Source organism: Hermetia illucens, chromosome 4 (assembly GCF_905115235.1).
Source record: "Hermetia illucens chromosome 4, iHerIll2.2.curated.20191125, whole genome shotgun sequence".
NCBI lineage: Eukaryota > Metazoa > Arthropoda > Insecta > Diptera > Stratiomyidae > Hermetia > Hermetia illucens.
In genome coordinates this window covers 133,047,666-133,069,854 of record NC_051852.1, presented here as the reverse complement: position 1 = coordinate 133,069,854, position 22,189 = coordinate 133,047,666, and the positions used below count along the sequence as shown (strand labels likewise).

General features: G+C 44.7%; 1 protein-coding gene across 2 annotated transcripts in view; it reads left to right on the top strand.

Annotated features, from left to right (window-relative positions):
* LOC119655348 (myosin light chain kinase, smooth muscle) overlaps nucleotides 1-22,189 on the top strand; it is a 134,451-nt gene that overhangs the window by 110,002 nt on the left and 2,260 nt on the right. For both annotated transcript variants that reach the window (XM_038061200.1, XM_038061201.1), the window contains 4 exons: nucleotides 7,201-7,304; nucleotides 7,483-7,635; nucleotides 7,740-7,878; nucleotides 15,442-15,592. In XM_038061200.1, coding sequence (XP_037917128.1) covers nucleotides 7,201-7,304; nucleotides 7,483-7,635; nucleotides 7,740-7,878; nucleotides 15,442-15,592 — 547 coding nt within the window. The remainder of the gene's footprint in view (nucleotides 1-7,200; nucleotides 7,305-7,482; nucleotides 7,636-7,739; nucleotides 7,879-15,441; nucleotides 15,593-22,189) is intronic.

The window sequence follows — 22,189 nt, the reverse complement described above, 5'->3', positions numbered from 1 at the left end:
TGTCTCGTGTCTCCGAAGTCAACATCCCCGCCTCACTCGATTTCTCGGCTATTGCCAAGGCGCAAGTGGATGACGCAGCACTTCAGAGCCTCAGGTCCAACCCCAAATACAAATTTCGGGAGTTGCCCATCTTCGGCTCAAACCTCTCGCTCTGCTGCGAAGACTCGGAAAAGGGACCTCGGCCATACATTCCGGCCACATTTCGCAAGGAAGTGTTCCACGCAGTTCACGACTTGGCGCACCCCGGCATCAGGACAACAAACCGGTTAGTCACCGGAAAATACTTCTGGCCCTCCATGAACAAGGATATTAATTCCTGGGCCAGAGAGTGCATCGCATGCCAAAAGTGTAAAGTCTCCAGGCATGTTAGGAAAGAAGTGGGCTCATTCCCCCGCACTACCAAGCGTTTCCACACCATACACCTCGACATAATAGGGCCTTTGCGAGACTCGCACAGTTATAAGTATTGCCTCGCAATCATCGACAGGTTCACGCGGTGGCCTGAGGCAATACCTCTGAAAGACATTACGGCGCAATCATGTGCTGAAGCCCTCTGTCGAGAGTGGATACCTCGCTTTGGCGTCCCTGCAGTGGTCATCACTGACCAGGGAATGCAATTTGAGTCCACCCTTTTCTCCGAGTTAGGCAAACTCCTTGGTTTTAAACGCCAGCGGACTACGGCATACCACCCACAATCCAATGGGATGTTGGAACGTTGGCACCGGACGCTGAAAGCCGCCATTATGGCACGCGACGACCCGTCCTGGACGCAAGTCTTGCCTCTCGTCCTACTCGGCCTTCGTACAACCCGCCGAGAGGAATTTGCTGCCAGCCCCGCGGAGCTGGTTTACGGGGAGAACCCAAGACTCCCAAGCGATCCGGTCTTCGACAAGAGATCGGGTCTCACGGAGTCGGGGTTGGTGCGTCTGCTGAGGGACAATCTCCGGCGCATCAAGGCGCCACCACCCACTCGACACTCGTCCATACCTGCTTGTTCGCCCAAGGAACTGGACACATGCACGCATGTGCTGATCAGAACGGATGCCGTCCGGAAGCCGCTGCAGCCTCCATATGAGGGCCCGTACCGCGTTCTCGAGCGGGGAGAACATTTCTTCCAGCTCGAGATCGGTGGTCACAAAAAGGCGGTCTCTTTGTCCAGGCTGAAACCCGCGTGCGCCCCGAAGCAACGTCGTGTCCGCTTTGCGGATTAACGGCGAACGAAGTTCGGGGATCAGTCGCTGAAACCCCTAGGTTTCATCTGGGGGCGGAGTGATGTGGCGCGGCAGGATTCGCAGCATTCGAAATTTATTTCGAATGTTGCGAGTGCGAGCAATATAGATGGCGCGGATCTATCCACTTTGCGTAGCACGCCAAGGGAGTGGAAGATCGCAGTAATTATGTTTTTCAGACCTGTCACTGATTTTAAATATTAAGTTTGGAATTGAAAAAAGAACACTGAAGTCTTTTTGATTTGGAAAATAGAATTGATGTTGAGTTCGCTGACTAGAATTGATGTTGAGTTCGCTGATTAGAATTAGGACTAATAATATGTAAAACCATTAATATTAAATGTTCGCTTAAATATTTTAATAAAAATATAAGTAATGTTAATTACTTAAAACCTGTTAATAAGGAACTCCAGATATCCCGGTTTTGCGCCCAGGTCAACAATTCCATATCCCTAAAAGCTGTCTGGTGTCCTGACCTACGTCATCGCTCCATCTCAGGTGGGGTCTACCTCGTCTTCTTTTTCTATCATAGATATTGCCCTTATAGACTTTCCGGGCTGGATCATCCTCATCCATACGTATTAAGTAACCAACCCACCGTAACCTATTGAGTCGGATTTTATCCACAACCGGAGACTCCATGTAAGGAGCCAAAAATTCATGAGATTGGTCGTCGAAAAATGTGTTTTATTCAGATTCAATTTAACCCCTTGTTGCATAAGGCGATCTTTCCATTTTTGGACAAGTTTATCGGGATCATTTTTACTTCTAAGCTAATGATAACTATCAACATAGGCGTTAGATCCCTTTCCAGGAAGAGCCTGCTGTTGGTAGCAATCTCCTTAATGACCTTTCATTCTATGATTACCATCTGCCTACTAACTTTTAGATCTACTTGTCTTAAAAATTTGTGCTAGATTGAAAAGTTTAAAGTCTATCTGCAGCCGTATCCTCCTCCCGCCATTTTTTAGTAGGGAGTGCCTTTCTGTAGGCCTAATTTTCTCTCTTTGATGTACTAACGGTACTTGCTCTCCACCAACCAATTGGTCGTTTTCTTCGGAGTTTATGTTCCGATTGAATTATTCAACCTTTCCCACAGCCGCTTTCCTGGAATCTGCAGCTCCGATTCTGTATTTTGTTCTGATGCTTGTTATGTTCTGGTGGATACTCTATTATTACACCTATTGGCTCTCATGAGCTACTCATTTACGCAAATCTTGGAAGCGAGTCCGATGTTGAAAACCCTTCCATTCAAAATATTTCGAAAGAGAAAATTTAAGCCGTTCTGAAGCAGTTCAATAGTCTTGGCGATTGAAGCCCTCCGAATAAACTTATTCACATTGTAAAGTTGAGCACAAATTATACTGACTTGGGGGGTTTGTATAAGTTGTGTTGATTGTTACTGGTACCCCAAATTGACACAGAGTTACACTTTTTTTACGGGGTAAGTATATTAGGTAGTCTTCTTATCCTTCGTACGCTTGTCGTCCATTTGGTATAGACCGATATTTTTACCCCTATGTGGATGGGACGTGCTCCTTTTCCTACTTTCTGTCCTTTCAGCCATTAGATCTTCTGAGTCCCCCATCTTCAACTCTCAGTTTCTCTCTCTTTCTCTCCTCTCTATCTATTTCTCTCTCCGCCTCCTCTTTTCCTTTCCCCTCTCTCTCTCTTTCCCTTTCTCTCATTCTCTCTCTTCCCCTTTTCCTCCTCTCTTTATTTCCCTAACCTGCCTCCTCTCCTTCCCACCCTCCTTTCTCTCTTTCCCTTTCTTTTCTTTCCTCTCTTCTCCTTTCTCTCTTCTCTCTACTCCCTCTTCTCTTTCTTCCCCTCTCTTCTCTCTACTCCCTCTCTCTCTCTTTCCTTATCCCCCCCCCCATTCTCTTCTCCTCTGCGCCGCTCTATCTCTCCCTCTTCCTCCTTTCTTCTTTTCGATGTATAGAAATAGCAACCCCCTATTTCTTTGCATATATTATTTGAATGCCAGAAATACCTAGGAACGGCAGTCTCCAATCCCTTTGTATCAAATGCCCGACACGGTTCCTTTGACATTGACCACATTCGCATAACGTACTAAGGAAGAAATACCGAAAAAACCGGTATTGATGAGGCCCCTTGGGCCTTCAACGTGAAAAAACTCACAGCACCGAAGCTCGTACGACGCAGTGTAATCATTCAATCTGTTAGCATTGATAGCTCCTCGTTGTACCCAGTTTTCGACGGAAAATTTTCTTCCCCTGCTATTACATCATAAAATACTCCAAACCCCAATCAATAGATTTTTCTTGCTTGCAAAAATGAAAGTGATCTCTTTGTCTTCAGATCGTCAGATAAGATTGAGGAGGTAGGTCGGTTCACTTTCGGCTCTTCCATGAACTAAGAATGGTTTCCCGAGAAAGTACTAGTTCCTTTCAAAGTGAGATATCTACCGAATTTGAAAATTAGGAAAAATCATCATATCATTTGTATTAGGTTAGGTTAGTGTTGTTCGGCACCAGCTCACACCATGTCCTCATATATTAGCACCATCGTACCCTTCCCCAAAATTACCTATTCAACGGTTTCCTGCCTGCGACTTTCAAAAATTCCTGCGAGTCTGACAACCTCTCCTAGAAGACCTGAGGTAGCCGGGCAGTTGCATATCAAGTGCAGGACCGTGTCCTCCTCTTTCTTACATTGCGCTCATATAGCCAAGACCGTTATCTCATTTTTGTCCATGAGGTACTTTAGTGTCCGGATAAAGCCTTACCAAAGTTTTCATGTTCGCCTTCTAAGAGCCGTTGACCGTTTGTGCCAGCCGGATTTCCACCCTAATAAAGTGGGTAGCGTAAGCCTGCCCCCATTCTAGATGCCCCATCTAGGAATTACTCGCTGAGGTGCACTTAAATGGTCATATATGGTGTTCGCAAATTTGGCGATGATTATGACGGCTAGTCAACAAACGTTTGCACAAAGACCTTTGTGCCTTCCAGGAGTCATAGCAAGATGTTATCATTTGTATAACGGAAACGGGGCATGATAAAATATAAAGATCTCAATTCTTCGAAGCATAACCTATCTTTGGCTGTGATAAGTATCTGTAGTATCTCGTAAAATGACTTTATTGTCAAGGACCCTAATTCATGGCACTTCACTTATAAAGATTTTTCTACAGCCTTTAATTCAGTCGACCACCAGATACTTCTATCCGAAGACGTTGCCAGCGAACAGTACTGGAACTTATCGGGTACCACTGCCACCTGACTTCGAGACGGCACCTGCCTTCCTATTTCTGCCCAAGGCTGAAGGGATGACTTTCTCTAAATTAGGTGTTTAGGGATAACATCTCATTATGTGTTAGATAAACGATAATTACACATACGCACATAATGAGACGATACTGAACTTTAGACACAGGCTTGTTGCTGTGGAGGATCCCATTTTGGTCACCGAGGGGCGGATCCTGTCAGAGCGCTTAAATGTGGCGTGTCTCACCCAGACTCTGGAGGAAATGGATCCTGAAAATAGTGGCAAAAAACGGGCTCGGACTTAACCTAAAACCTCCCTTGAGTTCAACGTGGAGCAGTGTAATTCAATGCTTTCTGTCAGTCACTTTTTTGAATTTTTGAGTATTTAGCTAAAAAAGAGATATGTGGACCACAAATGCGGAAGAAAGTTTCTTCCCAGTTAGTTCAGTCCGACAGCAACTGGGTGCGGACTTTGGACTCCCTCAATCCTCAAACAAAAATAACCGAGCCCGTAATGTTATACACCGGAAAACAAGTCTTTCACTCAGTGCCCGGTGCATTCAACGCTTGTCTAAAGGAAAAAATGTTTTCTTGCCGCCGGAACGTTGCTAGGCTCGCACTGAGTAGCAAATGGAAAGGAGACCTTGAGTTTCCTGTGCATACCGACTGCTGTGTATGGTTGACACGTCCGCGGAAGTAAACTAAATGCCCATCAGGGGTAGCCTCGCTGAAAGAATTTGTGTTGCCGATCACTTATCCCAAGGTAGATCGGTTTTAGAGCAGGTAGATCCATGCGAAATGCAGTTATGGAGGTCATGGAGGTGGTTCATCGAGATGAGGCACACAGCCATTGAAAATTGGTGAAAACGCTTGGAGTCAGAAAGGTCTACAGTTCTGTACGATGAACAAAAATGCTAGGCACAATAGAAAATATATTCTACGTGTCAAGTTATCTCTTGCGAATATCTGAGAAACTGCTTCCTGCTCTATAAGACGTCGGAGGTAGCAAAGGGATTCGATCTAAAACCGGATGTCTGCGACGCTTCCTACAATAGCCTGTATGACTCGACATGCCAGAAGAGTGCCGCTTGGTCGGTTATGTGGATTGTGCTGCGGCATTTGCTGCCGAACATATTGTTGAATAGGCGCAAAGCAGGCTTGGCATATTGATACGCCTTGCGCTATGGAAGACAAAGCAGCAGTGGACAAGGCTGCAGCTGGAGTCTCCACCCTAAGTCGAATTATGGCGAATGTTGTGGGCCCTAAAAAACATCTACCAAGAGACGCCTTCCTATCAGTGCAACGCAGTCCGTTCCGCTCTATGGTGCGGACATATGGGTTAACATTCTTGGCAAGGAGGTGTAACGTAAGCGTCTTGTCAAACTGCAGAGACCGAGAGCTTTTCGGGTGACTGTCTGCCTGTCGCTTGGCAAAACGAGTCAAGAGATAGATGGGGCTACCTCTGAAAGATTGGAAGACACGATTCCGTGACTAGGTATTCTGGAATTCTGTATATTGCTGTGTTTCTAATGATTAAGTTAATTCAAGAAATGAACTACGGACGCCGTTTTGTTTGCCAGTAATTTTTTTTATTCTTTCCCTTTTTCTCCTGGAATTCCATAACGCTTTCTACTGAGGCTCCTATGTTTTATCAATGACCTTCCCGTCTTGTCTTGTTTCGCGATTACGATTGCTCCACACTGACGATGTCCCAATGGTCACATTCAGCGTTTCGCTGGTGATTGCGAAGGATGTAATTTACTATTGAACAGTAGCTGACTTCCTACCACCCGCGCTAAGCACCTGACCTGACCCTCTATAGCTACACCCGTTCATGAGAGCTTTTGTTCCAAACGTGAAAAAAAACTCGACTCGCCCTACAATTCCTACTGTGAAAATTGCGGAGAGGTGAAAAAAACTCTCAGTCACTTCCTTGTCAATGACCGACTCTATGTAAAACACGCCTGCGCACACTAGGTTAACAATTCTTTGGGAACCCCAAAGAGATCTCTGATAGTTAGGAAGCTGCTATCCTTCGTAAATGCTGCAAACTGAAGATTTGGGTCCGCTACATTCTGCTCCCTCTGCCTTTTCACAGTAGTGAAGGACTTAGGAGTTTGTAGCATCAGAAGGGGTGAATACAAACTTTCTCCTAAATCCTTTTTCTTCCCTTCAGCGACTACCTATAAAAATCTGTATAACTGTCAATGAAACTCCCTTAGATAATCACTCTCGACTTGTTACGCGTAGGAATTTATTATTGTACAATTCATTCAGGGTAAGAAGACTGAGCTGACAAAAAAGGTGAGTCCATTTTGAGTCCATTTTGCTGACGAATAGAACACCCTTACTTGCTTATGCTTGTACCCTGAACTGTTTTAATATGTCATCGACTATTAGCTCCTTTCATGACTAGCAACAGGTGTTCAATTTCATCCCGCCTATATGCAAGTCTAAGATAGCAATTGAATGCAACCCACTAATTGGCAGTTAAGATATCTTAAAAGACCTTGAGGAATAAATTCAAACTTATGCATTTATGCTAATCAGGCTCCAGGTCCTTTGGAACTATAATGCGGTAACACAAATTTACTGTTCATTGTACAGCCCCAGGACCAAAACTATCTACAATATTCTCAGGAAAAAAATTGTGCCTGCAAATGGCTTTCAGAGATAATTCCCTCTATTCATCTAGAAGATTCCCAGGAACCAATTAAGCTAACGTCCCCTATCTTCCTTTACAGATACTCTTCGGAACGCCAGAATTTGTAGCCCCTGAGGTTGTGAACTTCGATTGTATATCATATGGTACAGACATGTGGAGTGTCGGAGTCATATGCTATGTTCTGTAAGTACGCCACTTCCGTTGCCTGCCAATTATAGATTCAGCCGGCACCCTAATATCAAACAAAAATCCCTCAACCGTTCGAACTGAAACTAATTTAAGTCTAATATGGAACTTCCATTCTCAACTACCAAGCAAAGCAGTTTTCTGTGTTGTGTTAATTAAATTTTCTAAAATAAAGTTTGTCAGGTTTGTCACCATTCATGGGAGAGACTGACATCGAGACTATGGCAAACGTGACTATTGCCAAATATGATTTTGACGACGAGGCGTTTAACGATGTGTCGTCGGAGGCCCTGGATTTTATAACGAAACTTCTTGTTAAGGATATGAGGTAAGTTGCAATTTGTCTGTGTAGAACAAAGAGAAAGTGACTTATAACTGAACTGTTGAACTTTTAATGATTGCGTCCTTCCTGTTTGTTGCTTTTCGTTTCAGTGCCCGTATGACTGCCACCGAATGTCTGGAGCACAAATGGCTGAAGCGGAAACCTAAGCCTCCTATACCACCGAAACCAGTCAACACACCCCCGCCGAAATTCATAACCACATCACCCACGCCACCACGAGAAACTGGGGTAAGGGAGAGCAATGCTTGCAATTTAATTAACTTAGTTTGAATTTTGGCCGATTTTAATTGCAATGTAATTCAGGAAGAGCGGAATTTAAATATTTGATTTGAAATCTCCAAATAGTGATGCAATTTGTTTTTGAAGCAAATTGATAGAATAGAACGCAGTTTCATGGGAAAATTCATTAGGAAATAGGAATGAAAATTGGGAGTAAGCATTTGTATTATGCAGATCCCGTGAGGGGTGGAAAACACGTAAATAACTAAAGGCAAATTCGAAAGCATAGACCTCCAGAAACAAACGTGAAATAGGCAACGAATTCACATTATTTTAGCACCGAAAATAATCCATTTCTGTAATAATCGCTTGAGCAGGATTTAATACTAGTTAAGGTTTTGTGGTAAAGGTCATGGCACGCCCGCCGTATTGAGATAATCCCACGAACCTCTTCGGGCATGGATTGATTTGAGACCTCACAAGACAACACTAACGAATGAAACTGGTGGTTGTCCACTACAAATCCACAGTCCACTATAAATGAATCAGCGTCGTCCTTCCATCGCGGAAGGCAGCGCACGCGTATGCATTAGCGCATTGAAGCTTATCACTGCTAGCAAGGAGCTAGCTAAAATCAAAGCTAGAATACGGATGTTACAGTACTCTGGAGAGATACAGAGAACATGAAACCAATCTTCTGAGTCCGCTCCACATAGAACACAACCGCGACTAGAGGCAAAAAGAAGAGCAACTCATTGAAGCTTCCATGTTCTGTCAGGCCCGAAGTCGACTGTAGAACTTCTTCAACACATTTCAAATACTGATTTGTAATTTGACCTTGCTCGCATTTGTTCCATCTGAACCGTCAATATAATATAACCCTCTCGTCTAACAACCTCTCATCTGCAGGAAGTCTTAACTTAACTAAACTTTCTTACACCAAAGATACACCCCTTCTGATCCTGTAGGTCGTGGCACATTGAACTATTTCTTGATCAGGAGGAGAAGCAGTCAACAATACCTGCTTGGCGTTGGTCGAAACCATGCTACATAAAAGAAAGACATAAAGGGAGAGTCCCACATATATGAATCTAGCAGTTCCCCTGATTAGACCAGATTCACACCCTCATGACAGGCCTCAGCATCCACATGAATTTAGTCAAACGTATCCTGAGCTCGATCAGGTGCAGGCGAAAGCACATACAACATCACGACGGTTTTCTCTGTTAAGACTACGCATTAACGATGCGCTAGAGCTCAGCAACCCGGTGCTTCAGCTTAAGTCGTCTATTCCCCAGAAAAAGAATGAGGAGATCATCCGAGTAAACAACGCATTCAAGCACCGAACTAAACTCACCCAACAGTTCATCTATCATCATGCTCCATATAAATGGACCCACGATAGATCCCTGTCGGCAACAGCGCCCCACATAAACCCACACACGCTTACTGATAATTTGGACGAATGCTTCCCTTTCATGGAAGTAGTCATTTCACAGGGCTAATACCTGGTAGCCGCGCTCACGAAGTTTCAATAACACAGATGACCAACTTTAAAAGTCAAATGCGCCTCTGAAATCTACAAAGATTAAAAAAACGTATTTGTTTGCACGACAGACAAAGTTTTTCACACCCATTGAGACGTCGTCGGGGAACCTTCCAGTACGGAAACCATACTACATGCCCGACACCAGATAGGATGTTTTGACCCGCAGTAATCCTCTACAAGATCTTACCAAAAGGCGAGAAAAGAGATAGACATAACCCTATACTACCGTCGATTACTCCTATCCTTCTCTGAACACTTTAGTCTTCCAGAATGCAGAGAAATAACCGTCCCGTTCTCAACGCTCATAAAGGCACTGGACATAAGATGAGACGGCCCGCCAGATAGTTTTACACATCTCGGCACTCATTCCATCCCAGACAGGTGAATTCCCGGTCTTGAATCCTGAATCTCGCTATGCTCTCCTCGATTACGAAACACTGCAAAGAAGGAATTTCTTCCGCCCCTATGGCGCGATCGGCAGGAAACAACGAAGACTCGGATCTCGGAAACAGTTCAACCAACAAAGCATAAACACTATCACGCCACCTACGAAGCACCTCCAGTCTTTTTCCTTCAAGAGCTCTTTATATGACAAAACACCGCGTCTGTAAGCGAGCAACTTGGGGGTTAACAATATTTTACAGAGAGTATTCGTCCACCACGTAAGATGCTTCGAAACCCACCGTTCGGACTTCCTCGTGTCATCATCCACGGAACACATCCACTCATTCAACAACTCAATTTCCCCATTCGCTAACGAAAACACATGCTCAGAGAGGGAGGAAAGGCAACCTGCAAACTCCTCCATCCGACAACGTTTTCCACCCAGTGATTACCACACATATTCCAACGAATCGAGTTAAGTCAAAGATCAACGCTGAAACTTCCACCCCTATTAACCAGCACGCCCTCAACAGGAGGGAACAGCAGGAATCAGCACTACATTCTGTTACTTCTACTTTACAGCGAAAAGCTCTTCTTTTAAGCATGCCATAAATGTTTCAGTGAACCAATTTAGAACAAGCTATTATAGAACAGCCATTATTAGTAACCTTTTTCGCAGCCTTAAGGATTTTTTCCGTGGTAATGTTAACTGCTTCATTGGGATTTACCTTAGATTCGCTTCACTCTGAATTTGTGTTAAAAAAAATACGCAGGACGAGGTAGCTAACTGACGCATGTATTGATGACGCCTAGATGGTTTTCTTATGTGTGTTTCCTCATCACATGCATCACATACACGATATAGTAAATTCGCGAAATTATTCAAGCGCAAATGATTGAAGAACGTCAATCATTCACAATGCTTTTCTTCCACCATAAAAATTCAAGCAATGTCCCGGGCGACGAATCTCCTGCATGTAATCTTCTTTCCCTCAACATTCCAAATTGCTCCTCTTCTAAAACAGAAGAGGGTTCTGGAGCCGGAGTCTACCTCTCGAATAAAAACGAGAAGTGGGCTTTTCCTTTGGGACAATAAGCAACGGTTTTTCAAGCCGAAGTTTATGCGATCCTAAGGGCGGCAAACTGGGTGTTTGACAAGCGGTTGAAGGGTAGACGTATCGCAATCTGCAGTGACAGCGAAGCTGCATTGAGGGCATTGAACAGTCCTTTGATCACCTCGAAAATCGTTCAGGAATGCAGAAACCGTTTGAACTCTTTGTCTAGATTCAATACTCTGGGTACCTGATCACTGTGGCGTAGAGGGAAATGAAATCTCGGACGCTTTAGCGAAAGAGGGGTCAATCTCCCCTATGCCGGGACCGAAGCCAGCATTGGCTAAGTCTGTTTTCAAAAACTGGGAACAAGCTTCCCATAATGACAGGTGGCAGAGCCTAAATGCTGCTCGACGCACCAAACTTTTCCTGCCAAAACCCAACATACGTACCGCAAAGTTTATCCTGTCGAAAAGCAGGAGGACTTGCAGGTGTATTGTGGGCATTCTGACAGGCCTTACTTCACTAGCTGGGCATATGATCAGAATAGGAATTACTCAAGATGATACGTGTCCCTCCTGTAATGAGGAAGCGGAATCGACGGAGCATTTCCTATGTGAATGCCCCGCCTATGGGCGCATCAGGCATCAGATTTTTGGTGCCGATGTTCTCCAATTACGACGGGTAGCGTCACATCGACTAACGGAAATCCTGCGATACGTTAACGAATCCGGAATATTCCGTTAGACGGGTGTAGCGAGTACAATGGGCCAATACGGCCTGAGTGCTCAGAAGCTGTAGCTTCTCCCCCACCATACACACACACACACACGCTCCTCTTGTATGAAATCCTTGTGGTTGAGGGCTTAGCAATAACGCACTTGCACCAAATAGCATCTACTATCTTCTTATTCTTGACGAACTTGAAAACTACCTAGTGCTGCAATATGCAGTCTAGTTTGCTCGCTGGTCCGAGGGTGGCTGTGCGACGTAGACGTGATGGATGGTCAGTAAAAACTGTAAAGGAGCGCCCTTCCAGAAAATGTTGAAAGTACTTAATGGGAGCAAAGACAACGAACAACTCTTACTGATACTTTCCTCGAGAAAAACTCAGAGGGCGTGAGGTTCCACCATGAAATTCCTGCTCTAAAGAAGCACCGATGACGGGTTTCGATGCGTCTGTCCTCAGGGCGAGAGTTGCGTTCGGTGAGAAGAATTAGGTTGTCGTTGAGTCGCCGGGTGTCCTGACCAAGCAGGCCTTCTTATCTTTGGTGAAAAATCTCTGAGAAATTCATTCAATGGAGCTAATCTGCCAACAGTCATTGGAATGGAATGCAGCGTCGGTAAAAATTAAGAATTCCTTCGATGATCACCGTCTTTGAAGAAACCGCCTTGCGGCGATCGACAACAGAATGGACCATACATTTCACGTTCTGTATCAACGATATTCACCAAATAATGATGCAGAATCGTGCAAGCACTTAAACACCTGTAGTCGCCCTCTGACTTTGAGACAAGGTAGAGCGGGCTAACCAACTGGCTGGCAATGGTCCAAAGATGCCCTGCTCCTGTAAATTCACAGTCAGACAATCCTGCGTGGACCCTCGAAGATCTGGAATAGAAGCGTTGGCCCCTGCCGTTTGAATTGCCAGCTTTCCTGGTTACTGCTGTTGGCAAGGTAGGGCATCTTGCGTTTCCGTGCCTGCAAGCCCTGCAGATGGTAATTCAAATACCAGTGTATTTTTGATGCCAGAGAGTTAAAGTAGTTCGCTGGCCAGCTGCACTCTCTCCGCATCGTCGCTGCTACTGCTCGATAGAAGAGGCGGCAGCAGCCTTTCTTTCGTTTGACTACCTGGTCAGTGATATCAGTTGAGCCTTGCTGAGTCGTATCGCTACTAATTCTTTTAGCACAGAATCGAATCCTTTCGCCACAGAATCGACATCTGCTGGCAAAATAGATGTCGAGATTTGATGTCTTGAGGACTTTACCAGTCTGCTCACGCTAGGTGCTAGCAGATTCAACCACTTCGTATTTTCGTCCTCATGGATGCGGTGAACGTTGAGCACCGCCTCAATCTTCAAGAACTAGAACCCGAGGTTCGTCTTGCAGAAGCACAGAAGGACGAAAAATGGCAGCGCAACTTCGATTCAATGTCGAATTAATGCATCTCCGCTCCGCGTTAAAATCTTTGATGACGAGTGCTGGATAAGAAAAATGTCTTCCACGTACCCACCCACGTGTCTCCCACACTTTCCAAACACAATGCCATGAAATACATGTCGATAATCATTATAATCGTCGTTATTACCTGTATAGGAAGAAAAGGCATATCCTATAAAAAAGAAACACTAAAATTCATATAAAATTCATATCGCCCCGTATTAATTTTAATCGTGAGATACTAGCTCAGAGTTTCTGAGAAAACGTCCGATCTCTGGCTAGGCGAAGATCCAAGACAGGGGGAGAGAGATCCCAAAGGACGCGTTCTTCGTATTATTACCGACAAGGAATAGTTTGCAATTCCTCTTAGCCGCTGGAAGACGAAGAGTTCAGTGTCGATTTCTTACTTCGTAAAAGATGGCACGACGTAGAATGTTTATTGGGTAAAGGAGTGCGCTGTCGACTGCAAGGAGAGGTTCTCGATTCGAGTTTTTGCTTCCGGGGCGAAACTGGAATCAACGTTGGGGCCGCCATATATATATACATACTCGTATATATAGAGGTCAGGATTAGACATCTGTTTGTCCGGTGCTACATCACGTGAATATGGACTCAGCATCCCTCATATCCAAAAAAAATCTAGCTTTAGCCTAGCTTAACCTCAAACTAGTGGCGCTTTAAATTTGGATATAATTCGCACCCTTGCGGTGTTTTTGCCATTATATAAAGAGGCATTTTCCACATGTTGCCACTTTCAATCACACTGCTCCCAGGGCAGAGGAGAGACAAGGTCTGGTGAGTCGCTCTACCCTGGACGGAACCGTTAGTCTTTCTATTTGTATACCCCCAAACGGAGGGTGTCTAGACCAAAAAGCATGGAAGTAAGTTGCTCTCCATTTGGCCCGGCCCTCCCACATCAAGTGGATGTGGGCTTAGGATCCCTCATATCCCAAACAAAAAAACCAATGGAAGCTAGAAACCTAAAAATAAGTTGTTCCCAAACAGCACCATACGTAACCATATTCAGTTAAAAAAATGTTGTAGCCCTCTTTCGCATGCATGGGGACCTCAAAAAAATGGCGCGCCTTGCTATATATAATATAAAGGGGTTCTCATACTACACTTTCTCACCGAAATTCGAGACAATAGACTCAGCCGTTTCAGAGTAAATCAGATGTAGCAAACAGAGACGGACGAACAGGAGGACCACCAAGGTTCTTAGTTGTATAACATCTGGTGAAGGTCCACCTCATGTGAATGAAATCACAGCACATCTAATAAGTATTATAGTACCCACACTCAATAGACTAGACTTGCGAATGTATCGGGAAAACTTATCCCTACTCATCATAGACACTAAACCACATATAGATGCTGCCAGATGTTGTGGGCTTATGATGTAAAAGGATAAGCTTCATCAATACATTCACACGTCCGGTCCATTGAGTGTGAGTACTGCCTATTAAATACACTATGGATGAAATGACTGGTCACCGCGCTCCTCTTATTAGAAAGGAGATAATCTTTACAATGCCAAGTGTATCGAGTACAATGAACCACTAGGATCTGAGTGCTCAGATGACTTACCTCTCCCCCACCAGGCAGGAGAATCCTGCCAGATTCTACCCAGATTATTAAGACAGGAGATGATGGTGAGGTTTCCGAAAAAAGGCACCAGCGCGATCCTATTGAGGAACATCTCGAAGGATTGATCCGCAAAGTGCTGACTGATTTCCTTACCTACACTAAGACCTACACTGACCACATCAACACCATACGGGTCATCTCGGAACGGAGCTTCTCAACATCTATGACGTTTTTCATGATATCTCGCCTCATGCAGAAGCTAAATTGCCTGTGAATCACTTGAAAAGCAACCATCATTGTTATCATGTCAGCGAGGTACTCTGGCTTGACAAAATAACAAGTGAACAATTTTTTAGCGCAAGGACTACATAGCCGTGGGCATGTTGATGGGAAGGTGGAAGTGGCAGTAGATCGGTCACACATAGCGAGTTATCGTAGGATAGCCAGCGAATGGGTCGTGTAGGAAAAGCGTACGCTTTTTGGAAAATGTGGGAGGGGATGAAGCACATTGCCAGGAAGCGACAACAAAGACGTGTGGATGCATTTAACGCGTTATACGCCACATGGAATTTATGGATACCATACTTATATACCGATAAATGAACTTCCTTCAAATGCCACAAAACTTACAAGCGAGTCTTGTAGTGGTTTCAAACCGCTACCTCATAATTTTCATGTTTTCAGCCTACTTGAACTCTCACAGTTGAATTGAATTTCCAAAACCCTGAACACAATAAGATCCTACGCAAATTTTCAAAGTTCACCGAATCAACACTTTATCGTCAAAATTTATTTCCTGTCTTTTCCATGCCTGCAACTAAATGCCTACATCATTTCAGCCAGTGGAATTGGAGACAACAAAGGATAATCTAAAGAATTTCATTGAACGCTGGGAAGAACATCCAAACAGTCCTTACGTGTTTGATAATGGAACGAACATAATAGCACCCCTGCGGGACGCCCGAGGAGACAGCAGCATATCGTCTAGAGGTAAGTCGAGTTCAGAACTGATTGTGTACCAAATTCAAACATATCAAGCAATTTACATGGTGTCTGGTATCATATTATTAAGAAGTAGACCTAGTGCTCCTTCAGCTTGCCAGGCTATGTTCATACGTGGTCTGGTGCACCATTTGCTTACTTGTCCGTGTGAATGGAGTGGGAATCTATGTCGTCATGAAACAGTTGGGAGTTTTGTCCATTTAAGTAGGCCTTTTGGAGCGGGTTTTGTCCAAGCGTAGTTGCAATGTTCGTTCTAACTGTAGCAAAGATATTTATCTAAATGTTCATAACTGAATGCTATCATATTATATGCAACAGTTTCCCTACTTGGGTAACAATAACCAGAATTCAAGCATTTCAAGGTTTCATCAGGTGGTGGAGTATCAGAATATGCATATCTCGTACATATTTTTGCATCAATCAACAATGGCTTTTGCTGTGAATGCGTCCACAAATCGATACATGTCCTTTTTAGAGTGTAGAGTTATTGTTCACATCATGAATGGTACATGTCGTCATGCATCAGGTATTGGGCGTGTTTGCATCATATTCCGTTGTGACTTTATCGCACGGAGAGAAGCAGGACATACTTGTACATCATAAAAAGCATTGCTCGTTGTTATCTGCTTCAGACTGAGATTGCATACGTCCTACATACCTCAGAGTTCTTATAAATATTTTAAACAAAAAATAACACTCCACATCCACAACTAAAGTTACAGTCACAGTGCGGAGGAAGATATCCTTACGGGAAATCTACAAAGGGAGAGGAAAGTACAACAGACGAAATGAAGTGCAGGATTGAATTGGTCGCAATAAGTCATTGATATTATTTATTCGAATGTTTGGTGGCCGAAGAAGGTCCTGTGTGAATCTTACAATCAATTGTACCGTTTCAATCGACTGATATGCGAATATTTTACACCAAGATGTTTTCATATATGAGTGAAATTAAAAAGATCTTTTAGTCATTTCGGAGCGAGACCGCTTACGTACAAGTATTAGAAAGTCTGACGGTAAGATACGACTCTATTACTGTTTTCGATGAAAGTGATAAAAGTGTGATCTTTGTGAATATCTAGAATAAAATATTTTTTTATGAAATCTCGTTTTATTTAAATACAGGAAAGCTCCTGGATTTCGAAGGTAATTTCTCGAGTGAACTATCAAAACCAAAAAAAAACTCGCCGAAATATCTGGATCACATTTTTAGTACCTTAACAATAATATTGACGGTTTCAGTACAATATTCAGACTTTCTGGGAGACAGATTAAATTTCAGAGAGTCCAGAATGAATTCGAAGGCGTGGTCGTCACGATGAAAATCCAGGAGCTTGAGAAGGACCTAAGGCGAGGACAGTTCAAAGATTTAGGGTTCAATTGAGAGATGATAGCGCGTTTTTCCGGGTGATAGCGATGCAGGCGAGGATACCGGAAGCCAAGAAGAAACTGGGGCAACTTCGATGCGGAACGCGCACTAAATTAGCCAATCAGAATCATTAAAACGACGCCGAAGACTACAACAAACGACCCTAAGCGCATCACCTACATTCCAAGACGTTGAAGACTCTGAAGAGTTTAAGAGTTTTATTGATGAGGACTTCGGGGAATTGGCTAGTCGATGATGTGCTGAAGGTAGCCTATGGGAAAAGGATCTGTGAAATTGTTAATATACCACGAGCGTTATACGATCGAAAGACAATTAGAAAGTGTAATAAGCAACCACAAAATTTACATTACTTTGGCAAGATATAGGATGCAAAAGGAATTAATGTGCTTTAAATACATATACAAGAACTTGAAGATCATAGGGGAAGCAAAAGTAGATGTACAGTCCCTTACACCGTATGATGCCTCACTCCCGAAATTACAATCTCTAAACTCACTATTAATTTAGTTTTTGTGTATGTATATGTAGGATTGAAGAGGCGGAGGGAGGCTCAGATTTCGAGCACTCAAGTGATAGTGGTCCATAGATCACCATCATCATCATCGGCGCAACGACCGATATCCGGTCTAGACCTGCCTTAATAAGGAACTCCAGACATCCCGGTTTTGCGCCGAGGTCCACCAATTCGATATCCCTAAAAGCTGTCTGGAGTCCTAACCTATGCCATCGCTCCATCTCAGGCAGGGTCTGCCCCGTCTTCTTTTTCTACCATAGATATTGCCTTTATAGACTTTCCGGGCTGGATCATCCTCATCCATACGGATTAAGTGACCCGCCCACCGTAACCTATTCAGCCGAATTTTATCCACAACCGTCATGGTATCGCTCATAGATTTCGTCATTATGTAGGTTACGGAATCGTCTATCCTCATGTAGTGGGCCAAAAATTCTTCTGAGGATTCTTCTCTAGAATGCGGCCAAGAGTTCGCAATTCTTCTTGCTAAGAACCCAAGTCACCGAGGAATACATGAGGACTGGCAAGATTTTGGAGGAACGCCCGAACTCGAGAGTCGGTAATGTCCTCTAAAAGTACGGAAAGATTGTTACTTGGGTAAGATGCCATTTGGCCCGACGAATTAAGGTTGGTTGTGGAATCCATAAGAGACTTGTTTTGCAACTCCACCAGCAACCCATAGTGACACAAGAAGTCTGCGCCTAGTGTGTGGAAGCTGACATCTGCCAAGATGAATCGCCACGAAAATGTCCTACGCAAGCCAAGACTCACGTCCACTTGCCTATACCCGTATGTGTTAATTCGGGAGGATTTTGCTGCCGCCAATTTTAATGATTGAGGAAGCAGTCAATGGTGCCGGGGTACGGGAAGGGGGGTAGGTTGTCCTGACAACCTCCTACCCGAAGTATTTGTTGGTAACATCGCAGATTCGGCGAGAAAGCCACCAAATGTACGATCCCGTGTAAATTCGCGCCTACCTCAAAAAACTAGGCCCGCGGGGGGTCCTGGCGACGACCACCCAGAACGCAATGCCACATCGCCTAACAATTTATGACCCTCTCAGCAGGCGCAGTTATCTCGTAGATACTAGTGCGGAGGTTTCGGTTCTTCCCAGACCCCGGCACCATCGACTATTTCCTCAATCATAAAAATTGTCGTACGTCTCGGGTGGTTCTTTCCATGATGTCGATATCGTCAGCATAGGCCAGTAGTTGGGTGGACTTAAAGAAGATCGTACCTCCTCGTGCATCCCGGATCACTTTCTCGAGGGCCAGGTTAAAGAGGACGCATGATAGGGCATCCCCTTGTCGTAGACCGTTGTTGATGTCGAATGGTCTTGAGAGTGATCCTGCTGCTGGCCTCGCACATTGGTGAAGGTCAGCCTAGTCAGTCTTATTAATTTCGTCGGGATACCGAATTCTCTCATGGCTGTGTACAGTTTTACCCTGGCTATGCTATCATAGGCGACTTTAAAGTCGATGAATAAATGGGCAACTGGTGTCCATATTCCAACAGTTTTTCCATCTGATCTGTTGCTGGTTTGCCTGGAGTGAAGCCTCTTTGGTATGGGCCAATGATGTTCTGGGCGTATGGGGCTAACCGACCTACCAAGATGGCGGAGAATATCTTATAGATGGTACTCAGCAACGTGATACATCTTTAATTGCTGCAATGTGTGATATCTCCCTTTTTATGTATGAGACAATCGTCAGGCATTGATTCGCTTTCCCACATCTTGAGCACAAGTTGATGAGCCAGTTGGTGTAACTGGTCGCCTCCATATTTAACCAATTTGGCTGTAATTCCATCGGCTCCTGGCGACTTATGATTTTTTAGCCGATGAATTGCACGGACTGTTTCATCTATACTTGGTGGTGGCAGTATTTGTTCGTCGTCTTCAGTTGGCGGGACCTCCAGCTCGCCGATGTTCTGGTTGTTCAGTAGTTAATCAAAATACTCAACCCGTCGCTCCAATATGCCCATTCTGTCGGAAATCAGATTTCCCTCTTTGTCTCGACAGGATGAACATCGAGATGTGTAAGGCTCCATTCTACTGACTTGTTGGTAAAACTTACGCGCCTGGTGATGTTGCTCCCTGTACTTTTCTAGTTACCAGACTTGTTGGTTCTCCCAGGCTTCCTTTTTTCGTCTGTGAAGTCGCTTCTCCGCTCGTCGGACTTCGTGATAATTGTCCGCACGTGCCCGCCTTCTTTGAGAATGCATCATTACTCGGTATTCAGCATTCTCCCGTTCCGTTGCTAGCTTACATGCATCGTCAAACCAGCCGTTCCGACTCCTTTTGCGGCTGGGGCCAAGTATGTTTGTGGCCGTATCTATGATAACGTTCTTCAGGTAGTTGTGAAAATCATTTGTTGATGCTTCATCTCCAGGTCCTCTGTTGGCTGCGGTTATTACGGCATCCATTTCCCTCTTATAGGTGTCGCGGAGGGTTGTGTTGTGAATGGCTTCAGTATTAACTCTCACATGATTGTCAGAGGGGATTCTGGGTCATGTTGTCATTCGAGCTCGGAGCACCGTACCAACGAGATAGCGATTCGAGTCTATATTGGCCCCTCTATATGTCCTGACATTCATCAAAGCTGAAAGGTAGCAGTGTTCGATCAACACGTGGTCCATTTGGTTGAAAGTGATCCCGCCTGGAGAGGCCCACGTATGATTGGGGACCGCTTTCCGCAAAAATCAGGTACTTCCAACAACCATTTCGTGTAACTCTGCTAATTAAATAATCCGCAGTCCGTTATCATTTGAATTTTGGTGTAAGCTATAGGAGCCAACCTATTGCCTGAATACGAGCTGCTTCCCTACTTCCCCAGTATGATTTTGATATCATATCTGGGACAGGCTTCGAGGGTTCGTTCTACTGCCTCGTAGACGGTATCCTTCTCCGAATCTGCAGTCTCCTTTCTAGGGGCGTGAACGTTAATGAGGCTTATGTTTCTACATTTGCCTCGCAAGCGCAAAGTGCATAGCCGTTCGCTTATGTTTTCAAAGCCGATAACAGCAGGTTTCATTTTTTGGCTGACTAAGAAACCTACTCCGAGCGCATGGTTTACTGGATGGCCGCTATAATATATGGTGTAGCGGTTCTTCTCCAGGAAACCGGTCCCTGTCCAACGCATCTCCTGTAACGCTGTTACATCAGCCCTATATTGGGACAAGGTATCGGCTAGCTCCTAATCAGCTTCACTCTGTACAGGGAGCGCACGTTCCATGAGAAAATGCGCAAATCGTTATTCCGTCGTCGTTGCCGGGTTCTTTCGTGGCTTCGTAACATCGGTTTTCCGTGTAGAGTGGTCAGCCCTACCCAACCCCCAACCTGGAGGACCAGTTGATACATTTGGTCCCGTTTTTAGGCGCGGGAGACTCGCCTTCATCCTTCTCCGTCTGCAGTTTTTCATAAAGAAAGAACTCCCAGCGATCACCACGTGGAGGTGGAAATAGGGTTTGGTAGTAGAGCTGTTGGTGTTGGTTCAGCAGGTGTTTCCCAGGTTTTATGCTCCATCGTGGATACCAATCCACGTTTCGATGAAATTTCCAGCAGTGTGGCCTCAACACATACCTCCGGCGCTAGTTTGTCGGAAGCGAAATTATAATCCGCCAGCGCCACATGTAAATGACTTCTGGCCACGTTGCTGAGGGGTTTCGCAGTTTGTGGCCCATCGGTCGGCTGTTGCTACTTACCTGCTTTCAGAGGTTGTTTGGCGTCCCAACCCTTGCACACTCTGCTCCTCCTGTTGTTGTTCTTCGACTTTATCTTGAGATTGAAGGCGTTTGAAGGCAATGGGCTTCGCCTTCTGCTCGTTCCCCAGGCATTTGTTCTTATATTCTTCAACAATCGCCTGGTATTTAGCGAGGTCGTCGACAGTACCGGCCCCGTTAACCTTGGCAATTTTACTCAGAATATGTATAGCCATCTGATATTGGCTTTTGAGCAAAACTCCAGTGGTTATTGTCTATGAGCTGAATGCCAGCAGCTTGTCCTCGGATAATGCGCCTGGTATCTTCATGTGTGAAACAAAACCTTATTAAAATCGATTCAATGTCTGTCTGTTCGTCTGTCCATCTGCCTGTCTGTCCGTCTGTCCGTCTATCCGTCTGTCCGTCTGTCCGTCTGTCCGTCTGTCCGTCTGTCCGTCTGTCCGTCTGTCCGTCTGTCCGTCTGTCCGTCTGTCCGTCTGTCCGTCTGTCCGTCTGTCCGTCTGTCCATCTGTCTATCTACCCGTCTGTCCGTCTGACTGCCTATTACAGCCGATTTACTCGAAAACGGTTGTAATGAAACTTGGTGAGAAGATGTAATCTGAGACTCCCTTTACATGTAGCAAGTGACGCCATTTTGTGTTGAGTTTGAGAGGTGGCTCCCCATAGGCCAGGGTAAAATTTTTTACTCCTTTTTACTTTTACTTTTCGAAACTGACCTTCTTTCTGATATTGGGTAAGATATAGGCGCCCCAAAAAGTGGAACAGGTCTCGTTCTCAAAATCTATCACACCAAAAGATCTGAAAAAAAAGTGATGGGCCTATACAAAGCCTAGGCCTCAAAATACGTCCCGTTCCGGTTTCTGCGCAAATAAAGTTGATAATGATATATTACCATGTACACGGGAAAACCCCCCTCATTTCATCCCAGAAGTAAATGACATCAACATTGGCGATAAAATGG